The sequence below is a fragment of the Prionailurus viverrinus genome, chromosome D3, assembly GCF_022837055.1.
Source record: "Prionailurus viverrinus isolate Anna chromosome D3, UM_Priviv_1.0, whole genome shotgun sequence".
NCBI lineage: Eukaryota > Metazoa > Chordata > Mammalia > Carnivora > Felidae > Prionailurus > Prionailurus viverrinus.
Genome location: NC_062572.1, coordinates 82,665,937 through 82,689,912, shown reverse-complemented (window position 1 = coordinate 82,689,912; position 23,976 = coordinate 82,665,937). Strand labels below are relative to the sequence as shown.

The 23,976-nt window shown below is 42.5% G+C and overlaps 2 protein-coding genes across 3 annotated transcripts in view; one reads left to right on the top strand and one right to left on the bottom strand.

Moving 5' to 3' along the window:
• The window catches only part of SERPINB11 (serpin family B member 11), a 75,277-nt gene that overhangs the window by 50,444 nt on the left and 857 nt on the right, over positions 1 to 23,976 (bottom strand). Inside the window, exon 2 of the mRNA XM_047827928.1 lies at positions 22,996 to 23,066. Coding sequence (XP_047683884.1) covers positions 22,996 to 23,020 — 25 coding nt within the window. The 5' untranslated portion in view covers positions 23,021 to 23,066. The remainder of the gene's footprint in view (positions 1 to 22,995; positions 23,067 to 23,976) is intronic.
• SERPINB3 (serpin family B member 3) lies at positions 7,511 to 14,353 on the top strand. Of its 2 annotated transcripts, none has more exons than XM_047827935.1 (7): positions 7,511 to 7,678; positions 8,225 to 8,281; positions 9,514 to 9,642; positions 10,392 to 10,509; positions 11,310 to 11,449; positions 12,003 to 12,095; positions 13,952 to 14,353. In XM_047827935.1, exons 1-7 carry the CDS (start codon positions 7,511 to 7,513, stop codon positions 14,351 to 14,353), a joined length of 1,107 nt encoding a protein of 368 aa, XP_047683891.1. The 2 variants fall into 2 exon arrangements, with proteins under 2 accessions (XP_047683891.1, XP_047683890.1); XM_047827934.1 differs by having other exon boundaries at positions 11,940 to 12,095.

Below are 23,976 nucleotides of genomic sequence, written 5' to 3'. Positions count from 1 at the left end.
TTCCCATTCCGTTGGTTGCCTTTTAGTTTTGTTGATTGTGTCCTTTGCTGTGTAGAAGCTTTTTATCTTCACGAGGTCCCAATAGTTCATTTTTGCTTTTAATTCCCTTGCCTTTGGGGATGTGTCAAGTAAGAAATTGCTGCAGCTGAGGTCAGAGAGGTCTTTTCCTGCTTTCTCCTCTAGGGTTTTGATGGTTTCCTGTCTCACATTCAGGTCCTTTATCCATTTTGAGTTTATTTTTGTGAATGGTGTGAGAAAGTGGTCTAGTTTCATTCTTCTGCATGTTGCTGTCCAGTTCGCCCAGCACCATTTGTTAAAGAGACTGTCTTTTTTCCATTGGATATTCTTTCCTGCTTTGTCAAAGATGAGTTGGCCATACTTTTGTGGGTCTAGTTCTGGGGTTTCTATTCTATTCCATTGGTCTATGTGTCTGTTTTTGTGCCAATACCATGCTGTTTTGATGATTACAGCTTTGTAGTAGAGGCTAAAGTCTGGGACTGTGATGCCTCCTGCTTGGACAAATTTTCTAAGAGCAGTTGGCTCTCAATGCTAATTATCATTGGTCACAAATAGGCGCTGTATGATACCCAATGACATTTCTCCATTTCTGAAGCAGGCGTGCCCCCTAGTTCCCAAGAATTACATCTCAATGATGAAGCTCCCTACCTTCCCCACCCACACTGCAAAACAAACAAACAAAAAAAAAAAAAAAAACCAAAAAACAATGATAACTACATATCCTTTCCACCATGATTTTTCTCCACGGCACATTATGGTTAAATATCTGTCCTTTCTGATACATGAATATCTGGTTCATTTACATTCACTGCTGTACGATATTCCATTGGATGAATATAGCATGATTTCTTTTCTTTAGTCTTCTGTTAATATACATCTAAATTGTTTCTACCTCTCGCCATTGCCAACTGTACTGCAATTAACCCCCTTACACGTGTATCCTTGAGCACTGCATGTAGGGGTACATCTAAGGTGTACTATATTTAGACAGAGAAATGCTGACTCTTTTTTTTAAGTTTACTTATTATTTTTGAGAGAGAGAGAGAGAGAGAAAGAGAGAGAGAGAGCACAATAGGGGAAGGGCAGAGAGTGCGAGAGAGAATTCCAAACAGGCTCCACATTGACAGTATAGAATGCGGGGCTCAAACCCAAGAACCATGAGATCATGACCTGAGCTGAAACCAAGGGTCAGATGCTTAACTGACTGAGCCACTCAGGCATCCTGAGAACTGCTGACTCTTAAGCACATACTGCCAAATATTCCCAAAGTAGTTGTACTAACATTTTCACCAAGATTTTATCAATAATTCTCTTCTTCCACATAACACCAATCCTGAGTATTTAAAAACTGTTACTGGTGTTAATCTCACTGTTGTCTTAATTGCATTTTCTTAGAAAGGTGAAACATCTTATCACTACAAACGTATTGTATCTTTTAGTATTTACTTGTCAAGATCCATGGAAAACATGTTTCAGATTTCAGTTGGAATTGAACTTCCCAAGCCCATCATAAGTAAGCAGCTGATCCCACAATCTTTATAATCAAAGTTGTCACCATAGCAACTAAGCACCACAGCCACCTGATGTCCCCACGCCTTTCCACTGCACTTTATGTCTTGCTTCCATCAATGGGAACTTGCTGCCATATGCCAATGCCCCATTTGCTCTCAGCACGTGCTTCTCAATACGTGAGCAACCTGATTTCCATTTGAAGATATTTCTCCCAAAGCAATTTACTTACTGTATTGGTCAAGGGCCCAGCAGAAAACAAATGACACAGTCAAGATGGATAATTCAGGAAAGTTTAATAAAGAGACTATACAATGTATGGTCAGGTCTAAGAGAAACCAAGAAAAGATAGTGAATATCACAAGGCTGACAACAGTGGGGAGACACTGCCATCCCTAGACCTAAAGAGCAAAGGGAGAGGTTACCAAAATCCAGAAAACAGCTGTAGCTACAGAAAAGGTTTCCCAATAGCATCTGTGGCTTTTGGGAAATAAATGCATTCATCCCTTGGCAACCTAGCTGAGAGGAAGCTAGGTGACTCTTGCTGCCTCAACACTGGCCAAATGCAACTGTCTGTCAGAGGACAAGACCTTGATTATGGCTCCCTATGTCTCAGCTTCCTGGAACCCACAGGAAGTTGAAAGAGCAAAGGGTAGAACTGGAAAAGCCAATTAAATCCCCAGCAAACCAACATCTCATATACTCAAGTTTCTTTACCCCTCTAGAACTTTGCCTTTCCTTTGGTACTCCAAAGAAGGCATCAACAACATTACTTTATATAAAGAGCATATAAAGAGCAAATAGATAAGAAACATCATGAATCCAGTGAAGAAAAGGGCAAAAGACACAAGAAGCTTTTCACAAAGAAGGAGATTCAGCTAAAACAGAAATGTAAAATAAAATACGAATGGATTCCATTTGTTGACTATGAAAGTTTTGAAGTCACCCGGAATACTGGAAGCATTTAGAATGAAGAGCTAAAACCATAAAAGGGTGCAGAGGTAACAGATGACCTGGTGAATATTAAGGAGTAACACACAAGACAGTCAGTGGGCACATGGTGATATCCCCTCATGGCTGGAAACTGAAAACAGGTCATTGAAGACAGTAAAAAAAAGCAATGGCTAGAAAAAGCAGTGGAAATAAAAGAAAGAGAAGACCATGTATCCTGGCTTCACAGTATGAAGTTGGGGGAGTGAGAAGAAGCCTCTGAGGAAAGATCAAGTGACACACAGTCAGTCATGGGGAAAATCCATTATTTCAGAAAAGCAAAGAGGAAGAGGAAAAGTGGGAGCCCACACCTACATTGGTGTTTTATTGGCAAAAGGAATGCCACCATGAATCAGGGAGGGAGTTGTAAGAGAACGAGGAACAGTGTTGGATTCAACTGAAAGCACAGAGTAGGATGACTGTTCTGGGTGGTGCTGGAGGTGTGGAAATGGGGAAAAGGGTGGGGGTAATATGGATTTGTCTGTCTTCCATGATATACTTACACAGGAGACCACTGCCCTAACTGATGTCTCTTTAAATCTTAGCGGAATGAGTGATCCTCTGTGAATTTTTTTTACAAAGCTACTTAACCCCATTCTGATGTCATTCAATGTATACATAGCTGTATCTATATCTGTATCTGCAGGGAATACAGTAATTGGCAGATATTCTATTACTGGATGCTTAGTCTCCACTAACCAGTTTGCCTGCAAACAGACACAAGCATATGCTTCATAAGAAGGAAGAAATAAGATTTCCCCTAGGATGTGCAACTTGACACATCATGCCCTTCACAAGGAAGTAAGGGTCAGGAAAACCAAGGGGATATTTCTTCACCAACCCATAAAGGCATTAGCAATAGCAGGATGGCTCCCGAAAGTGTACATTCCTAAGTTTTATTGGGTTCCTGGATTCCTGGAACCCAATATCATTGGTTAATGACGTTGGTGTATATTTAGAAAATACCCAGAGACACAAGTTGGCAGGTAATCACATGCAAAAACGTCTGAGAATTGCTGAGTCTTCTGTGACAGTGTAAGACATCAGGATGTCACAATCCTGTCTATTACGTGCCAGGAACGCTTTTTGGGAACAGAAGAAAAGTATGAAGTTATTTTTCATGTGAGCCCAAGCTCTCTCTAAATTTAAGCAAACTCCTGGTCCTTATAATGAGTCCCCTTTCCTCAGACTCACTTCTGCATGACAAATCTTAGCAGCTTAGGCTCAGGAGAATTCGGCCTCGGTCAGAAGTTCCCTTCAAAGCCAATTGATCCCACGTTGTCACCAAATTTCTTCCTTCTAAGCCCAGCCTGAGCTGCTTTTTTTTCTGTCCCGTGAGGTCAGGTCCCTTTCTCTTGGAGCCCAGAGAAACCCCTCCTGCTCCTCCTCCTCCTCCAGGAACCCCCATTTCTATCTGGTGACAATGGCCTGTGATTGTCTCCTGTGATTGAATAGGAGCTTGACAGAGAAGCTCCTATTCCTCGTGTTTGTAATTTTTCATCGTGGTTCTTTTTCTTGTCATTTACTTCTGTCTTTGGACCCACTCCTTCATCAAAACCCCAGTAGTCTTCCTCCTCCCTTACCCTCATCCAGTCTCAACGCCGGGGTCCTGTTACATAACAGTCCCACTCAGAATTCACTCCACACAGGGGGCTAGAGGAGAGCTAAGAGCAAGCAGCCATGCCCAAGGGGTCGGGCCCCCTACCTCCACCCCCTCCCTCCATCTTCTGAGCTCCTGGGACACTGTTGTAGGTGAATCTTCCTGTGAATTCATGATGTGCTGAGACACAAGACCCTGTCCTTGGCAAGTGTTAGAAAGGACCCACAAGAGTAAAGAGTGCTGGAGAAGTGTGCTAGAACTCCCACACATAACCCCGTCATATTCTGGTGGGAATATAAAATGGCATTGTCTGGCGGTTCGGAATCAAACACAGAATTACCATATGGACAGTGGGTTCACTCCTTGGTCTATGCCCAAGAGATGAAAACATACGTCCACGCTGAAATTTCTACGCGAAAGGTCACATCAGCATCATTCACGATAGCCAAAGAGTGACCAAACCCAAATGTACACTGGCACATGAATGGATTACAAACAGTGCTATTATCACACGATGGAACGTTATTTAGTCACGTAAAGAAACGAAGCAGCAACACATGCTACAATATGGGTGAAGACCGCTAAGTGGAAGGAACATGAGACAAGGCCATACACCCTGCAAGTCCATCTAAATGAAAAATCCAGAATAGACAAATTCACAGAGACAAGCAGATTAGTGGCTTCCAGAGACTGTGGTAAGGGAGAACCATGGAGGGGTCTCTTAGCGGGGGGTGATGAAACTCTTCTGGGATTAATTCATGGCGATCTGCACAACCTTGTCACTGTACTACAAACTAGTGAATTTTACATTTTAAAAAAGTGAGCTTATAGCATGTGAACTATAAATTCGACCCGCAGTACAAATAGCCCCCACCCTCATGGCAGGGCAGATGTTGTGCCAGATGTCCCGCGATCACCACCCTCTCCCCACCACAGCCAGGCTTCAGGGTACGGTGTATCTGGGGAAAAAACACTTTCTTTCGTCTGCCTCTTTCCCCGCCCTCCCTATTCATTTCTACTAAACCCCAGCTTGAGAGAGCTGTCTGGGGGAAGGGAGGGTTGGATACGATTTGATTCTCTCTCTGAGCCTCACGCTCAAAGGAAATCACCCTGATTTGATTCGCCACTTGCTGTTCTTGGCTGTCTCAGGAAGGAGCCCTAAACGGGCATCTGAAAGCCCAGCCTCCTCTCCTGGTGACCGTGGGACTTCGTATTTGACTGAGCCTCACCCCTTCCGATTTTGTAGGAAGACTTTATTTTCTTTTGGGAGTGCCGAAGGTTCCTTTCACTTAAACACAAGGAGATATGTCATCTCAAACCCAGAGTCTGTCTAACCTAGTCTGGGTAGCGGATACACAGGCAGGTTCCTGAGCCAGCTTATCTGCCTGGATAGCTCACCTGTGCAATTCACTACCCCTAGAAACCTGAGCCTTTATTCACCTGCTCTGTGCCTCGTTTCTGTCACCTGTGAAATGGGGCTAACAAAGAGACCTGCCTTAATAAGCTGTTAAAGGTGTCCCCGCTGGATAGAAGTCAAGTTTTTAATATTAGCCCATCTATGCACGTGAGCAGCGTAAGGTTCCAGTGATAGAAGAATTAACCATGGCATTCAAAGAACACCTTTTCCTCATTTTTTCCTTACCATTTTTTCTGACTATGGTGTCCAGTCCATGAATATGACACCGGTATAGTGAAGGCCAAGTGACAGATAAATGTCATGATTCTGGAGCCCAAACGATCTATTTTTGATTCATATTTATATAAAAAAAATTAGAATGCTGCCACTCAAGATGGTTCCTGTTTATATCGATTGTTCTTCTCATTGTGAGCAGGTCAACACCACTAGGTAAATGAGCCCCACACTGATCTTCAAACAGAGAAAATCCGGGACTGGCTGCAAGGGGGCATGGGTGGTCACAAGGAGGACAGTTCTCAAGGCACAGCCTTTAGGGGAAGACAACAGACTCTTGTTCCCTGCCTATTGCTGGGCCACCTCGGCAGTAGAGCTTTCGACAGAACTCGAGCTATTTTCCTGGTTATACAGAATAATTACTAAGGAAATGGACAGGCTGAACAAGCCTGTTTCAGAACAGGAGACAGAAAATGTAAACTTTTTCACTGTTTCTGTTTGATGTGGGCCTTAAAGACATCAACATCCAAGAGAAGACTTTTTAAGGGTTGTTTCCAGGTGGCTGTAGCAGGTGGGTGAGAGGAAGCTGGCATTTTAACTTTATCCTCACCGGTACTAGAAAAGACACCTACATGCATCTCCTAAGAGCCAAGGATTGCAGGGCTGCAGTATTTGCTGCTGCATGTGGAAAAGAAGTACAGTAATGGAACAATCATGTTTTATTCTCCTGAATATTTTGAGTGGGTACATGTCATGGTTAGCCTGATTAAGAAATCAAAAGTTGATTTACTTGAAATACCAACTGCAAGGAGGAGCGGAAGGTGGCAGGAGAGAGGTATATATATTCAGGATCTCCCCACTGACTGCACACAGGCTGACAGGCTCCCTGCCCACCTCTGCTTCCTCCAGGGACACAGGTAAGTGCTTCCAGCCGCTCCAGCTTAATAACTGGAATCATTTCTGAAAATAATGGCAATGACGCTTTATAGCATGCGTCTATTTCATTCCATGCGATTATATCCTACTTGCTCTGCCAGAGTACATTTGAAACACCTTCTTCATCTGATTTACCCTTTATTTATTTATTTCTGATTATGCAATGCCCCCTGTGGAACATGGTGGGGGGAGAGGGTCTGGCACCCACAGAACCTTGAAGGAAAAGGCAGAGAAGTGCCTCATGGGACGCGGCTGAATGTTATTACATGAATCTGTGTGTTAGTATCTGCAATAAAGCATTTTCTACCGAGGCCTAGTCCTGCCAGTAATGAAAGAAAGAAAGAAGTTCCACTACTTTCTCACAAAAGTTTTTTTTTTATGTGTACGGTAATTTTGATAGTTGTCTAATTATGAAATTTATACATGTACATTGAAAGGGGTTAAAAAGTAAAAGGAAGAAAAACTTTAGTTGCCAAAATCCCACAATCCAAATAAAAGTCATTTCTTTTCAGAAAATTTCATTATACCGGGGCACCTGGGTGGCTCAGTCTGTTAAGTGTCTGACTTAGACTCAGGTCATGATCTCGCGGTCTGTCCGTGGGTTCAAGCCGTGCATCAGGCTCTGTGCTGACAGCTCAGAGCCTGGAGACTGCTTCAGATTCTGTGTGTCTCTCTCTTTCTGCTCCTCCTCAGCTCTCTCTCTCTCAAAAATAAACATTTAAAAAAAATTTTTTAAGAAAATTCATGATAGACTAACCTTCCCTTCAGTAAAGCCATAATATGAACCTGATGCTTCTCTAAGAACTCCAGGTCACATCAAGGTCGCCATGGATTCACTCAGTGAAGCAAACACCCACTTTGCATTGGATCTGTTCCAGCAGTTCAAACTATCAAAGAAGAATGACAACATCTTCTATTCCCCTTTATCCATCGCATCAGCATTAGCCATGACCTACTTAGGAGCCAGAGAAAACACTGCCCTCGAAATTGGGAAGGTAGGTGTCAGCTGCCTACACACTGACCAGCTTAGATGGATCTCTCTGTTGGCTTGGGTGCAGATGACCACAGATCCGGCTGTGCAGCACAGGAGGCTGGGCAAACATTCCCATAACTGGGTGAGCACAGAGCTGTGGGGAGCACACGCCCTCCCCTGGGCTCTGCCCCATTTGCCTCCCTGTGCCTACATTTCCTCTGGGAGCTGGGATGAACTCCCACAACTGCACAACAAGTAGAGGAGAGGCTTAAATGGAAGAGTAACGGTAGAAGTGAGGCGCTGACTGAAATCCATGGAAAACATCCTCACGTTTCCTGAACAATGAATAACAACACAGGATTCTTTGAAGTGGCTGGTGATCAACCAGCTTTGCGGTCGTTTTTCAAGGAGCAAATGCTTACACTGCAGTTTTCTCTTTTTCCTTTGCGTATTGGTTTTGGTTTGGTTTGCTATGAGGTTTTGTTTTGTTTGTATTGGGGTTCTTTCTCTCTTTTTGACTTCCAGATCTTTTAAGTACTTTTCTTGTCCCACTTCCTGCCTCTTCCAGGTCCTTCACCTCAACGAAGCCACACACAACACGAGAGGAAGAACTACGACAGATCACGTGAGTCACAGAACACTGGGGTCTAGAAGGAGAATCACACATCCAAGAGGGTCCCACTTTAAAACGGGAATTTCAGATAAACTGTGAAAAGTCAGCTTTTAGGAGAAATCTTAAGCAAAATAGATTGGACAGAGTTGTTTCTCATTTCATATTACATATTGATTTCTTTCATATTTTTGTTTCCGGAGTGGAGATCACTACTGTTCTTAAAGAGCTTCAAATTCCTGCTCTGCTGTTCACCACTGGGGAACGTGAACAAGACACAACTGCTCTGAGGCACAGTGACCTCAGCCCGGAGAACTGGGAGTAATAAAAGAATCTGCCTCAGTACATACAGACAGATGTAAAACATTACGACAGTGCCTAGATTACTGGAAACTCTGACAAATTTTATGTATTGTCATCATAGAATAACAATAATTACAGTAATCATAAAACTGTTGCTAAAATAGTATCATTTTAATTAATTCATAAATGGAATTAAGAGGAATAAGCACACATCCAAGTAAATTGTGAAAAATGATTATATGAGTTATATAGTTTATAACCTGATGGTCCAAATCTTTTAGCTAGCAAGTGGAAGTTTCAGGATTCAGACAGGCCTAGGTTCAAAAATTGTCGCTGGCTACCCATGGCTCTTTGGAAAGTTTATTTAATTCTGAGGTTTTTTTTTTCATCTGAATTAGTCTAAAGACCCACAGATACCAATGTAAAGTCCTTACCAGGCACATACTGTTCCTACATGTAAGAGTACGGCTATCATGAGTGAAGGTCATGGTCAGTAGGTCTTAGAACATAATACCATCTAGGAGAGCACAGGACTTCATGTCATAATGTAACTGAAATGTACAAATCCAACATTATCACACCAGTGATGGCTGCTAAAATGAAATATGCTTCTAGTTTTTAGGGAGCTTACGTTTAGCTGGGAAGCTTAACCTAATCGTTTGTAGCAATTAGAAGGCAATCCAATGGTGGAATTGTACTGCATCTACAGTTCAAAAGTGAAAAGACTGGATTATTTAGAGCAGGAACAAAGAATTTCCTAGAAGAGACTGAATGTAAAGATTTCGAAGAATATTTAAGTAAATCCACCAAAAATCAGGGAACAACAATGAATGTCATCTGTGGGAATACCAAACTTTACCTTCGGATCTAATAGATATACACGGGGTTAGTATTATATTTACGTTGACAGAGACTACAATGAGCTTACTTTTTGATATTTGAAGGTTGAAAAGTTGGGCAATGTGCACCACCAATTTCAAAAGCTTCTAACGGAATTAAAGAAACCCACTGATGCATATGAACTGAACATTGCCAACAAGTTCTATGGAGAAAACAAGTATCCATTTCTTCAAGTAAGTTTCACCTGGCCTTCCACACCTTATTTGAATCCTGGGCCGTCAGTCCTTCAATGACCAAACGGGAGACAGTCAGGCAGATGAACCTGGCTGATCCACACGGGGAGCATTTACACGGGGTGCAAGATTCCCTTGCCTCAACTATACCAGATGAAGTTTCCTAGAACCTGACAATCTGCCAGTATAGAGTGTGGGTTCAGGGATTACTTTATAACCCAAGGGAAGGCTCAGTAGCAAAGGAAGTCATGAGATGCCCCTCGTGAGCTGACACCACTCAGTTACACAGTATAAATTTTGATGGGCAATGACTAATGGGATACTGATGAGAGGGCAGGCTTGTGAGTCTCTAAGGAGAGTTGGGGAAGTACCAGGGAAGACTGAATGCCCAGAATGGAAGACTAAGGATTGACAGTACTGGTGAGGAGTCCCAGAAGCACACCATCTCCTGTGGGGCATCACGCTTTGCAGTTTGCAACCCACGGCCTCTCCTGTCCCAGCCTAGGTACAGAAGGCATTGCCCTTCGAAGACTTCATTCTTGCACCAGCCTGTGCTTCCTTTTCACGTTACCCACGTGGTAACTGTGCAAAATATGCATGGGCAGGAAAAAGTAGATTTCTCCAGGGTTCGTCTAGATTCCTTGTACTCTATCTTGTCAAGATTGAAGATAATTAACTTGGGAATACATAGTTACTGACAAATTACTCTTAATTCTTCTTTGTGTCCTTCCTTCCTTCCCACATCAAAGGACTATATGGATAACGTCAAGAAATTTTACCTAGCCAGTGTGGAATCTGTTGATTTTCAAAATGCGGCAGAAGAAACTCGTAACAAGATTAATTCCTGGGTGGAAAGCCAAACAAATGGTAGAGTATGGGAGCTCTCCCATTTAGAAAACAAAACACTTTTGAGTCCCTGCTGTGCATGGAACCTATTCTTGACACCCTATGGGATGCCCGTGGGGCGGGGCTTGGCTTTGAAGAGAGGATGGAGAAGGGTACTGCAGATGACCGAACGGTCCAAGTCAATGTGGAGAGTAACAAGGGGGGCCCAGGAGGTAGAACAGAAAGACGACTACAAGGAAACACGGCTGGCAATCTGTGCTTGCTCGTGGCCAGAGATGACCGGATGTCTGTGAACCTCAACACTCTGCTCAGACCCTGTCTTCGGTTCACATCCTCTGTTCTCTATTCTAGTGGAGAATAAAGAGGAAGACACCGCGGGGAGTGGTGTCTGACAGCACGTACGTTTCAGACTACAGAGCTCGCGCCATTTGTCCTAAAGAACAATCAAGCCCTATTTCGTCACAGCCGTGAGCCTAAAGTTGAAAAACAGAAAGAAAAGGAGGGAGGGAGGAGTGGAAGAGCTGAGGGAGGGAAGGGGGGTGGAGTCGCTTGGAAGAGCAGCTGACCCCAGTGTATGACTCTTCAGTGTGTGGTGACCGAAGTCCTCCAAAAACAGAAGCTGAACACCTTTCCCATGACAACGAGGGGTGTCTCTATCAGGCTGGTGCCGTGAGGAAAGCTGAACCTCGAGAACCACTGCTCACCGTCCCTAAAGTAGTGACTTGTGTGAATAATTAATGATCGCTTGTAACTTTCAGAGCATCTTCCAAACAAACCACTTGTACTTCTACGGCAGACCTCTGATGTTCTTACTTTTGCAGGAAAAATCAAGGATCTGCTTCCCGAAAACTCTCTTGAGTCTACCGTTCTGGTTCTGGTGAACGCAGTCTATTTCAAAGGACTGTGGGACAAGAAATTTGATAAAAAATATACGGTGGAGGAAAAATTTTGGCTGGACAAGGTATTATAATTGATTTATTTATTTGATGTTTATTTATTTTTGAGAGAGAGAGAGACAGAGCATGAGTTGGGGAGGGGCAGAGAGAGAGGGAGACCCAGAATCCGAAGCAGGCTCCAGACTCCGAGCTGTCAGCACAGAACCCGAAACAGGGCTTGAACTCACGGACCGTGAGACCATGAATTGAGCCGATGTTGGACGCTTAACAGATAGAGCCACCTAGGTGCCCCTGTAATTTATTTATAATAATGTAACACAGTCATACATGGAATGTTAACTTTCAACTCCTATCTGATAGTGTGTACAACTGCAGGTAGAAAACAGAATTTGTCATGGCTGCATTGTCCTCTTCTTTGATTTTTTTGACTCTATTTACTTGGGGATACTTGAAGAACCCTACCATCTGTTAGAAGGAGGATGTGTATCTCAATAGCGTTATCTTCTGTTGAATAATGCCTCACTTGGCGTTTGTTTGCCACGTCAATTACCTCAGGATACAAGCAAACCCGTGCAGATGATGAAACAGTCCAGTGTCTTCAATTTCACCTCACTGGAGGACGTACAGGCCAAGATCCTGGAAATGCCATACAAAGGCAAGGATCTAAGCATGATGTTGCTGTTGCCAAATGAAGTGGACGGTCTGCAGAAGGTACAGTCTTGTATCTCTGATTCTTCCTACTATTGCCTGACTTCCCAGCAGTACAATGCTTGTGTGCATCATTCACTGCACCAACGATCACAGTTAGCTGGTGGTGGCTCACAGAGTTCAAGTACAGAGTACGTCATTTCTTCTCTGCCAACAGCCTAAAAAAGAATTGTTAAGGAGAATCTGGAATCCTGTGTGTTCCAAAAAGTAAATATTTTTTTTTTACATTTTATTTATTTTTGAGAGAGAGAGACAGAGCACAAGTGGGGGAGAGGCAGAGAGAGAGAGGGAGACACAGAATCTGAAGCAGGCTCCAGGCTCTGAGCTGTCAGCACAGAGCCCGACATGGGGCTCAAACTCACAAACCGTGAGATCATGACCTGAGCCAAAGTCAGACGCTTAACCAACTGAGCCACCCAGGCGCCCCTCAAACAGTAAAGATCTTAAATATCGCAGCGTGATATAGAAGATTATACAGAAAATCTCAACATCACAGGTCCCATTAATATTCTGAAAAACCTACCTAGGTGCACACATTAATATTTTGCAACCATAAGAACTTCTAATATATTCCAGTCTATTCACGTGAAGACAAGGAAATAAGCACTCATATGTAGGCGACGTGACACATGGAAATATTTGCAAGCTCACTTATAAAAAAAAACGAGCAAATTAAAACAACAAAGGGTACATTTGAAATATTAAATCACAGTAGTTTTGCAGACAACGGACAAACAGATTTAGCTTTTCAATCTGGAAGTATTCTGTTGCTAGGAGCTCGAAAATCATTCAGAGTCTCATTGCTCAGAGACAAACAAACAAACAAACAAACAAAAAATGTGTGTGGAGGGACTACCATTTTCCTCTTAAAACTGTTATAATGAAGTTAATATATAAGAATACCAACAATAGTATCTGACGCATAAAAGACAATCCAAAGATGGCAGCTTGCAATGACTCCAACAGCCCGTGATGCTGCTGACATCCCAGTGACCTTGCTGCAACCAAAATAGATACTGTGCTAACGCTGGGCTTTGGAGATCCTCAGGGAAAGTAATACGGCAGTACACATGAAGAGCCATGACCCTGTGCATACTCCAGCTCAGCAATCCTCATGATCAATAACATCAGGAATCCCAGTCCTGGGATTTTAACTTAAAGTAACGAATCCAACAAGGCAAGGAGCTCAAAATATTGAAAGGTTCAGAACAAGGAACAATGGCGTATCTTCCTATCGCCAAGAGTTTAACTTAGCGACTGACACATAGTGAATGCTTAAAAATATGTGTACGTTGAATCATCAATTTAGTGTTAATAGTGTGTAACAATTTAAACTTGTTTAGAGTACAATATATCTGTATGAGAAATGTTTACAAATAGGTCAAGCAAGAAAAAGGAATATAAGTAGGACATACACTATCATCATTTAAATCAGGGTGTAAAAAGTTAGGTATATAAGGATAGTAACAAGACGAGTCTATTTGAAAATGAAGCATGTCATGTGGGGAGTGTAAAAAATAGATACATAGTTCATTTCTCACAAAATGATCTGATTTAATAATTCTGTTGCGCATATATGTATGCATATATATCCATGTGTATATATTTATACAATGCATATGTATTTATGTATACAGAAATATAACACAGTCATGAATATATAGTACATTTTTCAATTGTATAATATCTTTTTATGACTGTGTTATTTTTGCCTCCTCAGATAAGATGTAATAAACTGAATCTTCTGTATTTACATTTTACTGTCAAAATAAAAGTTTTCTATAATTCAATCCAATGTTAAATCATGTTTGATGTCCAATGAGAATCATGTCGGTTGTTCCTGTTTTCTACCGCTGTAGCTTGAAGACCAGCTCACCGCTGAGAAACTAGCAGAGTGGACGAGCTCACAGAATATGAGCGATAGATGGGTGGATTTATATTTACCTCGGTTCAAAGTGGAAGACGACTATGACCTCAAGGCCACGCTGCAAGCCTTGGGGATGCTGGACGCCTTCAATACACAGAGAGCCAACTTCTCAGGCATGACAGGGAGCCTGGATCTCGTGGTGTCTAAAGCCCTCCACAAGTCCTTTGTGGAGGTGACTGAAGAGGGCACCGAGGCCACAGCTTCTACAAACATAAATGTTGGGTATACATCACCACCAATTTACCATTTTCGTTGTGATCACCCTTTCCTGTTCTTCATCAAGCACAATAAGACCAACTGCATTCTCTTCCTGGGCAGAGTCTCTTCCCCTTAGATACAATTAGCCTGCCACTACTTACCGAGAAATGCAGTTTTTCCAGTACATTGACTGCTAAAAATAACATATTCTCTTTCATTCTTTTGTTCCTTTCCAATCTCATAGTCATCACTGGGAACTTAATGGTTGTCTATCCATCTCCCTCTTTCTACAAACACATGTAAACCTACTTTATCTCCCCAGGATAATTCCCCGTTGGACAAAATGTTCAACACGAGGTAAAAGGATATTTTAATACTCTATCTTCTACTAAATTTGAATAATATCTATTTCAAAAACCATATCTACTATTCAAACGTACTAACCTAAATACCCACATTTATTTGAATTTAGGTGACATCTAGCACCCTTACTTGTCTACATTTCTTTTATTTTGTGAAATAGATGATCAATAAAACATTTATTCAAATTATTTGTTGCTTTCCTCTTTTTTTCGTTTCAACAAAGTACAAGTGACCCACCACACAGAGGAAAGATAATTTAAAAATATACTATCACATTAAAAAGAAAATTCAAAATAGGAGCAGAGCATGATAAGGCTGAAGGTAGTTTGGTACCAAACATGAAAGGTGCTGTAGGCCACGTTCACAACTTTCTATTTTATCCTAAAACAAATGGAAAGCCAGTACAGGTTTCATTTGTTTGTTTCCCAAAGATGAGACTGAGATCATCATATCTGCATTTTAAAATTATATCTCTGGCTATTGTGATATAAATGGATGAGAGAAAAGAACAGTGTAGATACAGTGAGATTAATCAGTAAGCCATCAGAATGTCAGAAGTGGCACTGGGGAAAACCAGATATGTAAGAATTACTTCACAAGTAAAGTGCACAGGATTCCAGCAACACATTATATATGACAGAAATGAGAGACAGAAGCCAAAAACCATGTCCAAGTTTCTGGCCTACCCAACTGGTCGCATGGAAGAAGATTTTGTTTTGGAAGGAAGAAAAGATCGTGGGTTTAGGTTTGCATCTGTCGAATTTTAACTGCTTTTTTTTTAAGTTTATTTATTTTGGGGGCGGTGCGCATGCAGGGGGGAAGGGCAAAGAGGGAGAAAGAGAATCCCGAGCAGGCTCTGCACTGTGAGTGCAGACCCAGGAACAGGGCTTGAACTCACAAACCATGAGATCATGACGTGAGCTGAAATCAAGAGTCCGACACTTCACCAACTGAGCCCCCCAGATGCCCCTTAATTATTTTTGAGACATCTCAATGGACTTGTCCAGTAAGCACTGGAATACATGAGTCCAGAAAGCCGGTGCAGGATATGATCTGAAGCTCTAAATTTGTCATGTTCAACATAAAAGTTTTTCCATATTTATTCAGGAACTCTAAAACTTGGTTAAAAAAAAAAGGGGGGCAGCTAAAGGCAAGAATGAGATCCTAGGGAGAGAATGTAACGTGATGAGAAAGGAGGGCCTAGAACTGCCTCTGAAGTACATCAATATACAAAGATCAGGTATTGACAAGTTTTAGTTTCTAGGACACAGCTTTGCTTAAAAGGACTGTGTTCATTCCAAATCCTTCTCAGTCAGTACTGAATCCCCACTGATTTCATAAAACGTGAATTCTGGAGGATTTGAGAAAGGTCTAAATTTTCTCCGGCAGAATTCAGCAGCCCAAGAACACAGCAGAGCAAGTAAATATTTCGGCACGTAAGGGTAAGACTCGGCCACGAGAACTGAGCGACCATGCGGTGAACAGGCTGGGAAAGGAGGCAAGGTGGCCCGCGGCTGTCTGGATGCACAGAGAGGCTCTGGGCTACCTGACAAGGCTGAAGAAAAGAAATGAGAGGCATGAGTTGGTGACAAATGTAAAAGGATCAGAAGGTTGGCCCAAGACCTGGGATCCTGAATAGTATTTTATTTATTTTTTTTTTTAATTTTTTTTTTCAACGTTTATTTATTTTTGGGACAGAAAGAGACAGAGCATGAACGGGGGAGGGGCAGAGAGAGAGGGAGACACAGAATCGGAAGCAGGCTCCAGGCTCCGAGCCATCAGCCCAGAGCCCGACGCGGGGCTCGAACTCCCGGACCGCGAGATCGTGACCTGGCTGAAGTCGGACGCTTAACCGACTGCGCCACCCAGGCGCCCCGTGAATAGTATTTTAAAAGAAAGTTTTCGGTAAGAAGTAAATTCAGAGTGTCAACGCTCAGTCTTCTAAATTCAGTCTTCACTCATTTCTAATGATTCAATGAAGGCGAAACTGGTATAGCATTCTGGGGGGTTCGAAGACTTGATTGTTGGAATGCCTTTAGACCACAACTTTCAACTGCTTGTTATTTTATTTGGGGTTCAAAAGAAACTTTACAAAAGCACACAAGACAAAGGCTCATAGGCATCGGAGTCATATCCGGTAGAGGGCACGACTGATACCTAGTTGTGAGAACTGAAAACTTTTGCCTGCATTCTAGGCCAGTCAGAGAAGCAACCAGCGACCGCTGCCTGCACTGGGGCCCTGCGTAGGGAAATGGATGGAAAATTCAAATCTCGTGTCTTTATTTTTAAAGTAATAGGGGCGCCTGGGTGGCACAGTCGGTTAAGCGTCCGACTTCAGCCAGGTCACGATCTCGCGGTCCGGGAGTTCGAGCCCCGCGTCGGGCTCTGGGCTGATGGCTCGGAGCCTGGAGCCTGTTTCCGATTCTGTGTCTCCCTCTCTCTCTGCCCCTCCCCCGTTCATGCTCTGTCTCTCTCTGTCCCAAAAATAAATTTAAAAATGTTGAAAAAAAAATTTATAAAGTAATACATTATAATTCATTGCCTAACACAGGATATACTGACTCCGTACTGATAAATAAAGAAATGCCTCAGTGAAAAGTTGTATAAGGAACAGATAGTTGCGTGCTCTCGAGCTTCTGCCCCCACAGAGTACACCTCGCACCCATTACAGGGGTCCAAACTCTAATTTTAGTTCTAAAAGCTGGCCATATCAATGTTGGAGAGAATACGGAGCAAGAACGCCCATACGCTACTGGAGGGGGACACAGAAAGGTGCGACCCCTTTGGAAATCAGTGTGGCCAATTCTTATAAAAAGTAAACAGGTACCTAACATATGACCTAGCAGCCGCCCCCCCCCCCCCCCCCGATATTTACCTAAGAGAACTGAAAACCTGTATCCATGAAAGGACTACACCCAAATGTCCGGAGCAGCTTTATTCGCAGGGCCAAAAGCCAGAAATAACTCAAATATGCATGAGCAGGAGAATGGACAAACAATGGAATAATAGGACTCGGTGACAGACAGGAAGAAAAGTATCGACTCCTGCGCGGGATGAACCTCCCACACGCTGTGCTGAGCAAAAGCATCGGGACGGAGAGAACACATAATGTGTGTTTCCACATCTACGAAGCCCAGCCTGCGGTGACCAAAAGCTGACTGGCGGTTTCCTGGGGCTGGAGCTGGGGAGGATACTGATGGTAAGAGAGTCCAAGGGAAACTTCTGGTGGGACGAACGCTCTACAAGTTGACTGGCTGGTGGTTACACGGGAGTTTATAAAAGGCACTGATGTGCACACTTACAGGGCATGCATTTTCTTCCACGTAAATTATCACTCAATAAAGTGAGCTGAGGAGGATGAGGAAGAGAATTGCACAAAACACACATAATTACTATTGTTTCTGGAAGGACTTGGGTGGAAAAGACTTCTTAATTAAATTTGTTTTTAAGAGCAACCTCCTTCTTACCAACTCCGGGCCAATGCTCAATGTGTTCATATACATTTAACCATATTTAATGATACGCCAGTGTCCCTGTCATATGGAAGCATCATGAAACTGCAAATTAAAAAATGAAATCCTGTGATCTGTGTTCTACCAAGTTGCCTTCACTGGTCATCAAGATGTTAAAAATGACCATATTTAAATTGTAATATGAGACTTGAGGGAGTTTAATGAGAAAATTCATTTCCAGATAATTTTCCGTTAAATGTCATGGGATAACATTTGGCATTTCAAGCTATTTTTATGTCAGTTTTTGACACAATTTTCACAATAGTCAAAGATGAAAGCCGAGCTTCACAAACTATTTCTGTTTATAAATGGAAGGATACATACCTCCTTCCCTTATGAGATGATATCGTCCTCTGGGGACAACCCTCAATGGACAATCCTACCGACTCCCTCAGAACAGGGAGTCTGCCCAAATTATTTATGCTGTATACCTGAAGCACACACAGGTGGTCAGTGACAATGTGACAAATTAACAAATGACTGAGTCTTTCCCCATAAGCCACTCAGGAGCCTATCATTTGTCCTATAAGAACTCATTTGTATTTCTACTATAAAAGACATAATAAACATCTGGAAAATGTGTTATCTGCCTCACTGTGTGCACTGTAGTGTAGGCCATTCGACTAACAATTATTCTGTCCCTACAGTGTGCCATGCTGAATCAGGCAGTGGGTTCCCATATATAATATGGTGACCAAAAAATAAATAAATAAGCCAAGCGTCCTGAAGGCCAGAATATGGGAACTGGATTCAAAACACAAGCAGGCCAAAATTTGGGAAAACGTCCCAATGTTAGTGATCAAGGCAGAGTTCAAGGTCTGGACCTAGACAAGGAGTATGAATGCGATATATTACAGGTAAGTACCTGAGACCGGTCAGAAAATAGCTGGCGGGCAATCAGAAAACTAAATATCCAAAAAACTTAAGAATCCCATAAAGAAAAGGCAAACTCATAAATTCAGGAAGACATTTTACAATAGACAGAACAGCCCAGAACTTCCCTGAGGGTTCTCCCTCCCAAGTGGCTACGTGTGTGTGATTGCCCAGAGGACAGGGATGTCCCAGAGCACAGAAACCCAAGGCCGGGCCCCGGCCTTCTAGAATCTTAACATTTAAGACTGCTATTGTTTCTGTGTCTCATCACTGTCTACCCAAATGGGTGGAAACCGGCAACACGCATAACCCAGAAGATTGCCTAAGATGATTCATATTTCACTTGAGACTACGAATGTAATTCCTTTCTCCCTAAGAAGGACTCTTTGACCTGTATTTTTTATCTAACACTCATTTTAAGAAAAACAATAGCTTGCGTTTTTACTACGTTTTTTGAGCGGTCAGACCAAAGGGAAGTGAAGATAACCCGCACACAACGGAGCACCGTCCGCATTTCCGCCTGGGAGGTGATGTTTACGCCCACTCCAAGAGTGGCACATCAACGACCTGGAAGGCAACGCACGCTGACACCGCTGAGAACCGGTCATTCCGCCGACACATCCCGCAGTGACAGGCTTCCAATGTGGCAATGAGATACCGTCTGTTTGCAGACGCAGAATGCCATCACAAATAGAGAATCGTACGTGAGTATTTTTAAAACCCAGGGGATTAGTCTGTGTGAGCTCAGTGAGCCAGACCTCGTAAACACCCTTGATGGGCTTAATACACATATTGGTGTCCTGGAACACTTTTCCAAACTCTGATGCAGAGACATAAAGCAACCTGGGAGAGAACTGCTGCTCCACCTGGAATCCAATAACACTTTAGAACTGAGGAAATGGCACCTTATATTCTAATACGGTGGCTAAAAGCAAGATGACCGTGATTTGGTTTAACAAGGCATGACTCATACGAAATAAAACAGAAAACTCGGCAATTATCCTACTGTCTACGAGGAGTCACTATTTTCTACACTCTGTAACTCTAATAAGTGGGCTTGCTGGATACTATTTCCAAAAATCTGGCACTATCAGTTCAAGACAGTAAACACGATGATAAAGAAAACAATGTAATGAGCTCAAAGAGACAGAGACTTGAAAGTATATTTACGACCGCATTGTCTTACATAAATTTTGGAGCGAGATAGGACAGCTGTGGTAAGTAGGCTGCGACTGACCACCCTAATAGTAAATACAAAAACACAAGGTCAATGCCAACAACGTTAAGGGCAAATACAAATTAAAATAGGGGCACCTGGGTGGCTCCGTCGGTTAAGTGTCCAACTTCGGCTCAGGTCATGATCTCGCAGTTCACGAGTTCGAGCCCTGCCTAGGGCTCTGTGCTGACAGCTCAGAGCCTGGAGCCTGTTTCAGATCCTGTGTCTCCCTCTCTCTCTGCCCCTCCCCCTGCTTGTGCTCGCTCTCCCTCGCTCTCTCCCTCTCTCTCGAAAATAAACGTTAAAAAAAACTTTTAAAAATAAATTAAAAATAAGAGGCTTAATTCTTCCTGTCGAATACAAGAGATTCCCCTCCTCTCCTTTTTCTCATCATTTACTCTAGAAAATGTGTAATTCTAAGGACTTTCTCCTCTTTGAAATGTCTATACCCCCTTTTGAAGACTGAGCCTTCTGTCAGCTTCATGGCTTGAGGAAAGCCTTTTCTCAAGGACCCGTGAACCACCTCTTGGAAATGTAAACTTCATGGGAGCCAGCACCCCCATCTCCCAGTTTTCTAGAAGGGTAGGCACCTAAGTCAGAGGGCCAGGTTTCAAAAACTGCCTCCGACCCTAAAAATAGGAGAAGTCTGTTTTTCCTCTGGATAAAGCCAAGTAGCTTTATCCACAGATGGTCACCTCACTTCCCAGATGAATCTAGGATGAACTGTTTGTGACACATAGTGCTATCAAGTCCTCTTACTTGAGGAATAGTTATGGTTTATTGTTTCAGAATATGTATGTTATGAGTTACACCTGCTTGGCTATATAACAGGCTGTGATTGCCCTCTGCCTTTATACTCTCTTAGCGAATGGCCTGTGATACGCGTCACATTCTGGTTCAATGCTTCTTCAATAATAAAAGTGTTTTCTTTTTCTACCACCTTTGTCAAGAGAATCTCTAGGTTGGAAGAACACTTTAGTGTTTAATTCTATTTCCCCAACACTTTCCACAGTTACGAAGAGTATGCTTTGTCCCACCAGAATCCTGCCATGGGACACTAAAAGAAAATGTGTGTGATAATTTTAACTTTAAAGAAAGGACGTTCTGTGTTCTTATATAGCTTCTGATGCTAAGCTCTACCAAGATTCCTAACCCACAGGAAAAATCAGATCAGAAATATTTACTGTTTTCAGCTCGCACATTTTGGTGTAATTTTTTATGCACCCAATAAATAACGAATACGGGAACTGATTTTTTTTACTTTAATTTAAACGTAATGTAGCCGTGTGTGGCTGATCGCTCTACTATTGAAAACCAGAGGTTTAAAAATTTTGTTTGCTTGTCATTTCATGGCTCTATCCGTGAATTTGGAGTCTCAAGCAAGGCAAGAAAAGTCCAATTTTACGTCCCCATGGGTCCATCATATGTGCCTTAGGAGTCCAATCACCTCCGTACCTCTAGCCAAAGAGCCACTTGATTTCACCCACAAAATTTCATTAAACGGTAAAGAAAATCATACCATTAGAAACTCAGATCTACAGAAAGTACTAACGATTGACCAAAATGGTAAACTGTGAGTAATTATAAAAGACATTTTCACTCATTTTCAAAAGATAATTGACGGCTTAAAGCAAAAACAACAGCCATCTATTTCAAGGTTTATAAGAAACAGAAATAAAATCTGTCACTAGAATAGCAAAAAGGAGGAGAGCATAAAATGGAAGCACACTCTTTGAAAGTTTGCACATTAACAATTAAGTGGTGTATTTCCTGAAGATGGTCGGTGAAGGGTTAAATACGCAAAGTGTAGTAGATCTAAAACAACCACTAATAAATCAACATTAGAGATAAATATAATACTAAAGGGGCCCCTGGGTGGTTCAGTCAGTTGAGCACCGACTCTTAGTTTCGGCTCAGCTCCTGATCTCAAGGTTGGTGGGTTTGAGCCCCGTGTCAGGCTGTGTGCTAACAGTGTGGAGCCTGCTTGGGATTCTCTCTCTCTCTGCCCCTCCCCTGCCCGTGCACATGCTCTGTCACTCCCTCTCTCTCAAAAAAAATAAGCTCTTAAAAACTAAAATGAAAACTAGCTTATCAGGGCACCTGGGTGGCTCAGTTGGTCAAGCGTCCGGCTTCAGCCCAGGTCACAGTTCATGAGGTCAAGTTCTGTGTTGACAGCTCAGAACCTGGAGCCTGCTTCTGATTCTGTGTCTCCCTCTCTCTCTGTCCCTGCCCCACACATGCTATCTCTCTGTCACTCTGTCTCTGTCTCTGTGTGTCTCTCTCTCTCAAAAATAAAAATAAACATTAAAAAAACATTCTTGAAAAAACTAGCTTATCAAACACTTTAAAAAATGTAATACTAAAAATTCTCAATCAGAAAGATGTCAAGAAAAAAAGAAAAAGGAAACAACAAATGAAACAAGCAGAAAACATGGCAATGTGGTAGATTTAAACCCAAACGCAAGCGTAGTTACATCAAACATAATGATCTAAACGTTCTATTTCAAGGACAGAAACTGTCAGACCGCCAGAAAAAGCAACACCCAATGGAACACAGTCCAGCTCCAAGTTTGATATTTGACTGCTGAGGGCATTCAAGTCCCATGGCTCTCTCCCCGGGACCCACATCTGGGCTCTCTGGTAAGAAAGACCTAGAGCTCCCTCCCTCGGCACCTGCAGGAAGTGCAGGGCACCAAGCAAGCCCTGACAACCAGGTTAAGGAGCTCTTACCCAGGGCCAACTCCTAACCACAGTAAAGCCCTCCTGGCACCGAAACCCGGAACCTCAGTATTTGAGTAATAAATCTCGTCATACCTTCTTCGTGCATGCCTGGCATCATCAGTCTCAATGTCCAAGCAATTTTTTTGGAGGGGGGTCCATTCTACCTTCAGAAGATAACCACAGCATCCCATTATATGATAGTTTTAAAAAATAAAAATAAAACCTTTAAATACAAGGACACATCTAGGTTAAATGAAGGGATAGAAAAAATACACCATGCCAACACCAGTCATAGGAAAGTTTGAGTGGCTACATTATTATTATTAGAGTAAACCTCAGGACAAGGATGGGGCAGTCCTGACATCTGATGGAACCAGGGGTGCCCGGGTGGCTCAAGTCGGTTAAGCCTGGACTCAGGTCATGATCTCACCATTTCACGGGTTTGAACCCCACGCTGGGCTCTGCACAGACAGTGCAGAGCCTGCCTGGGATCCTCTCCCTCCCTCTTTCTCTGTCCCTCCCCACTCACTCTGTCTCTCTCAAAATAAGTAAAAATAAACTTTAAAATAAATAAATAAATAAATAAATAAATAAATAAATAAATAAAAGAACAGAGGGGGCGCCTGGGTGGCTCAGGTCATGATCTCCTGGTTCATAAGTTCCAGCCCTGCATCCGACTCTGTGATGACAGCTCAGAGCCTGGAGCCTGCTTCCGATTCTGTCTCACTCTCTCTCCCCCTCCCCGACTCACGCTGTCTCTCGGTCTCTCAAAAATGAATAAACGTTTAAAAAAAATTACAAGAAAAATAAAACAGAAGAACCAGAAACTGACCCACACATATATATGTCACAAAATTTCCAAGGTAAGTAATTATTGGGGTAAGAAGAGTCTTTTCAACAACTGATGCTCTAACAACAGAAAATTCACATGATAACCAATGCGCCCTAACCCTTACTTAACAAAAACGTATTCGAGATAAATCATACACCTCAATGTAAAAGCTATTAGCATAAAAGTTCTAGGGAAAAAAATAAATAAAACACAGAAGATGGTCTTAGCAAATTTGAGATAGG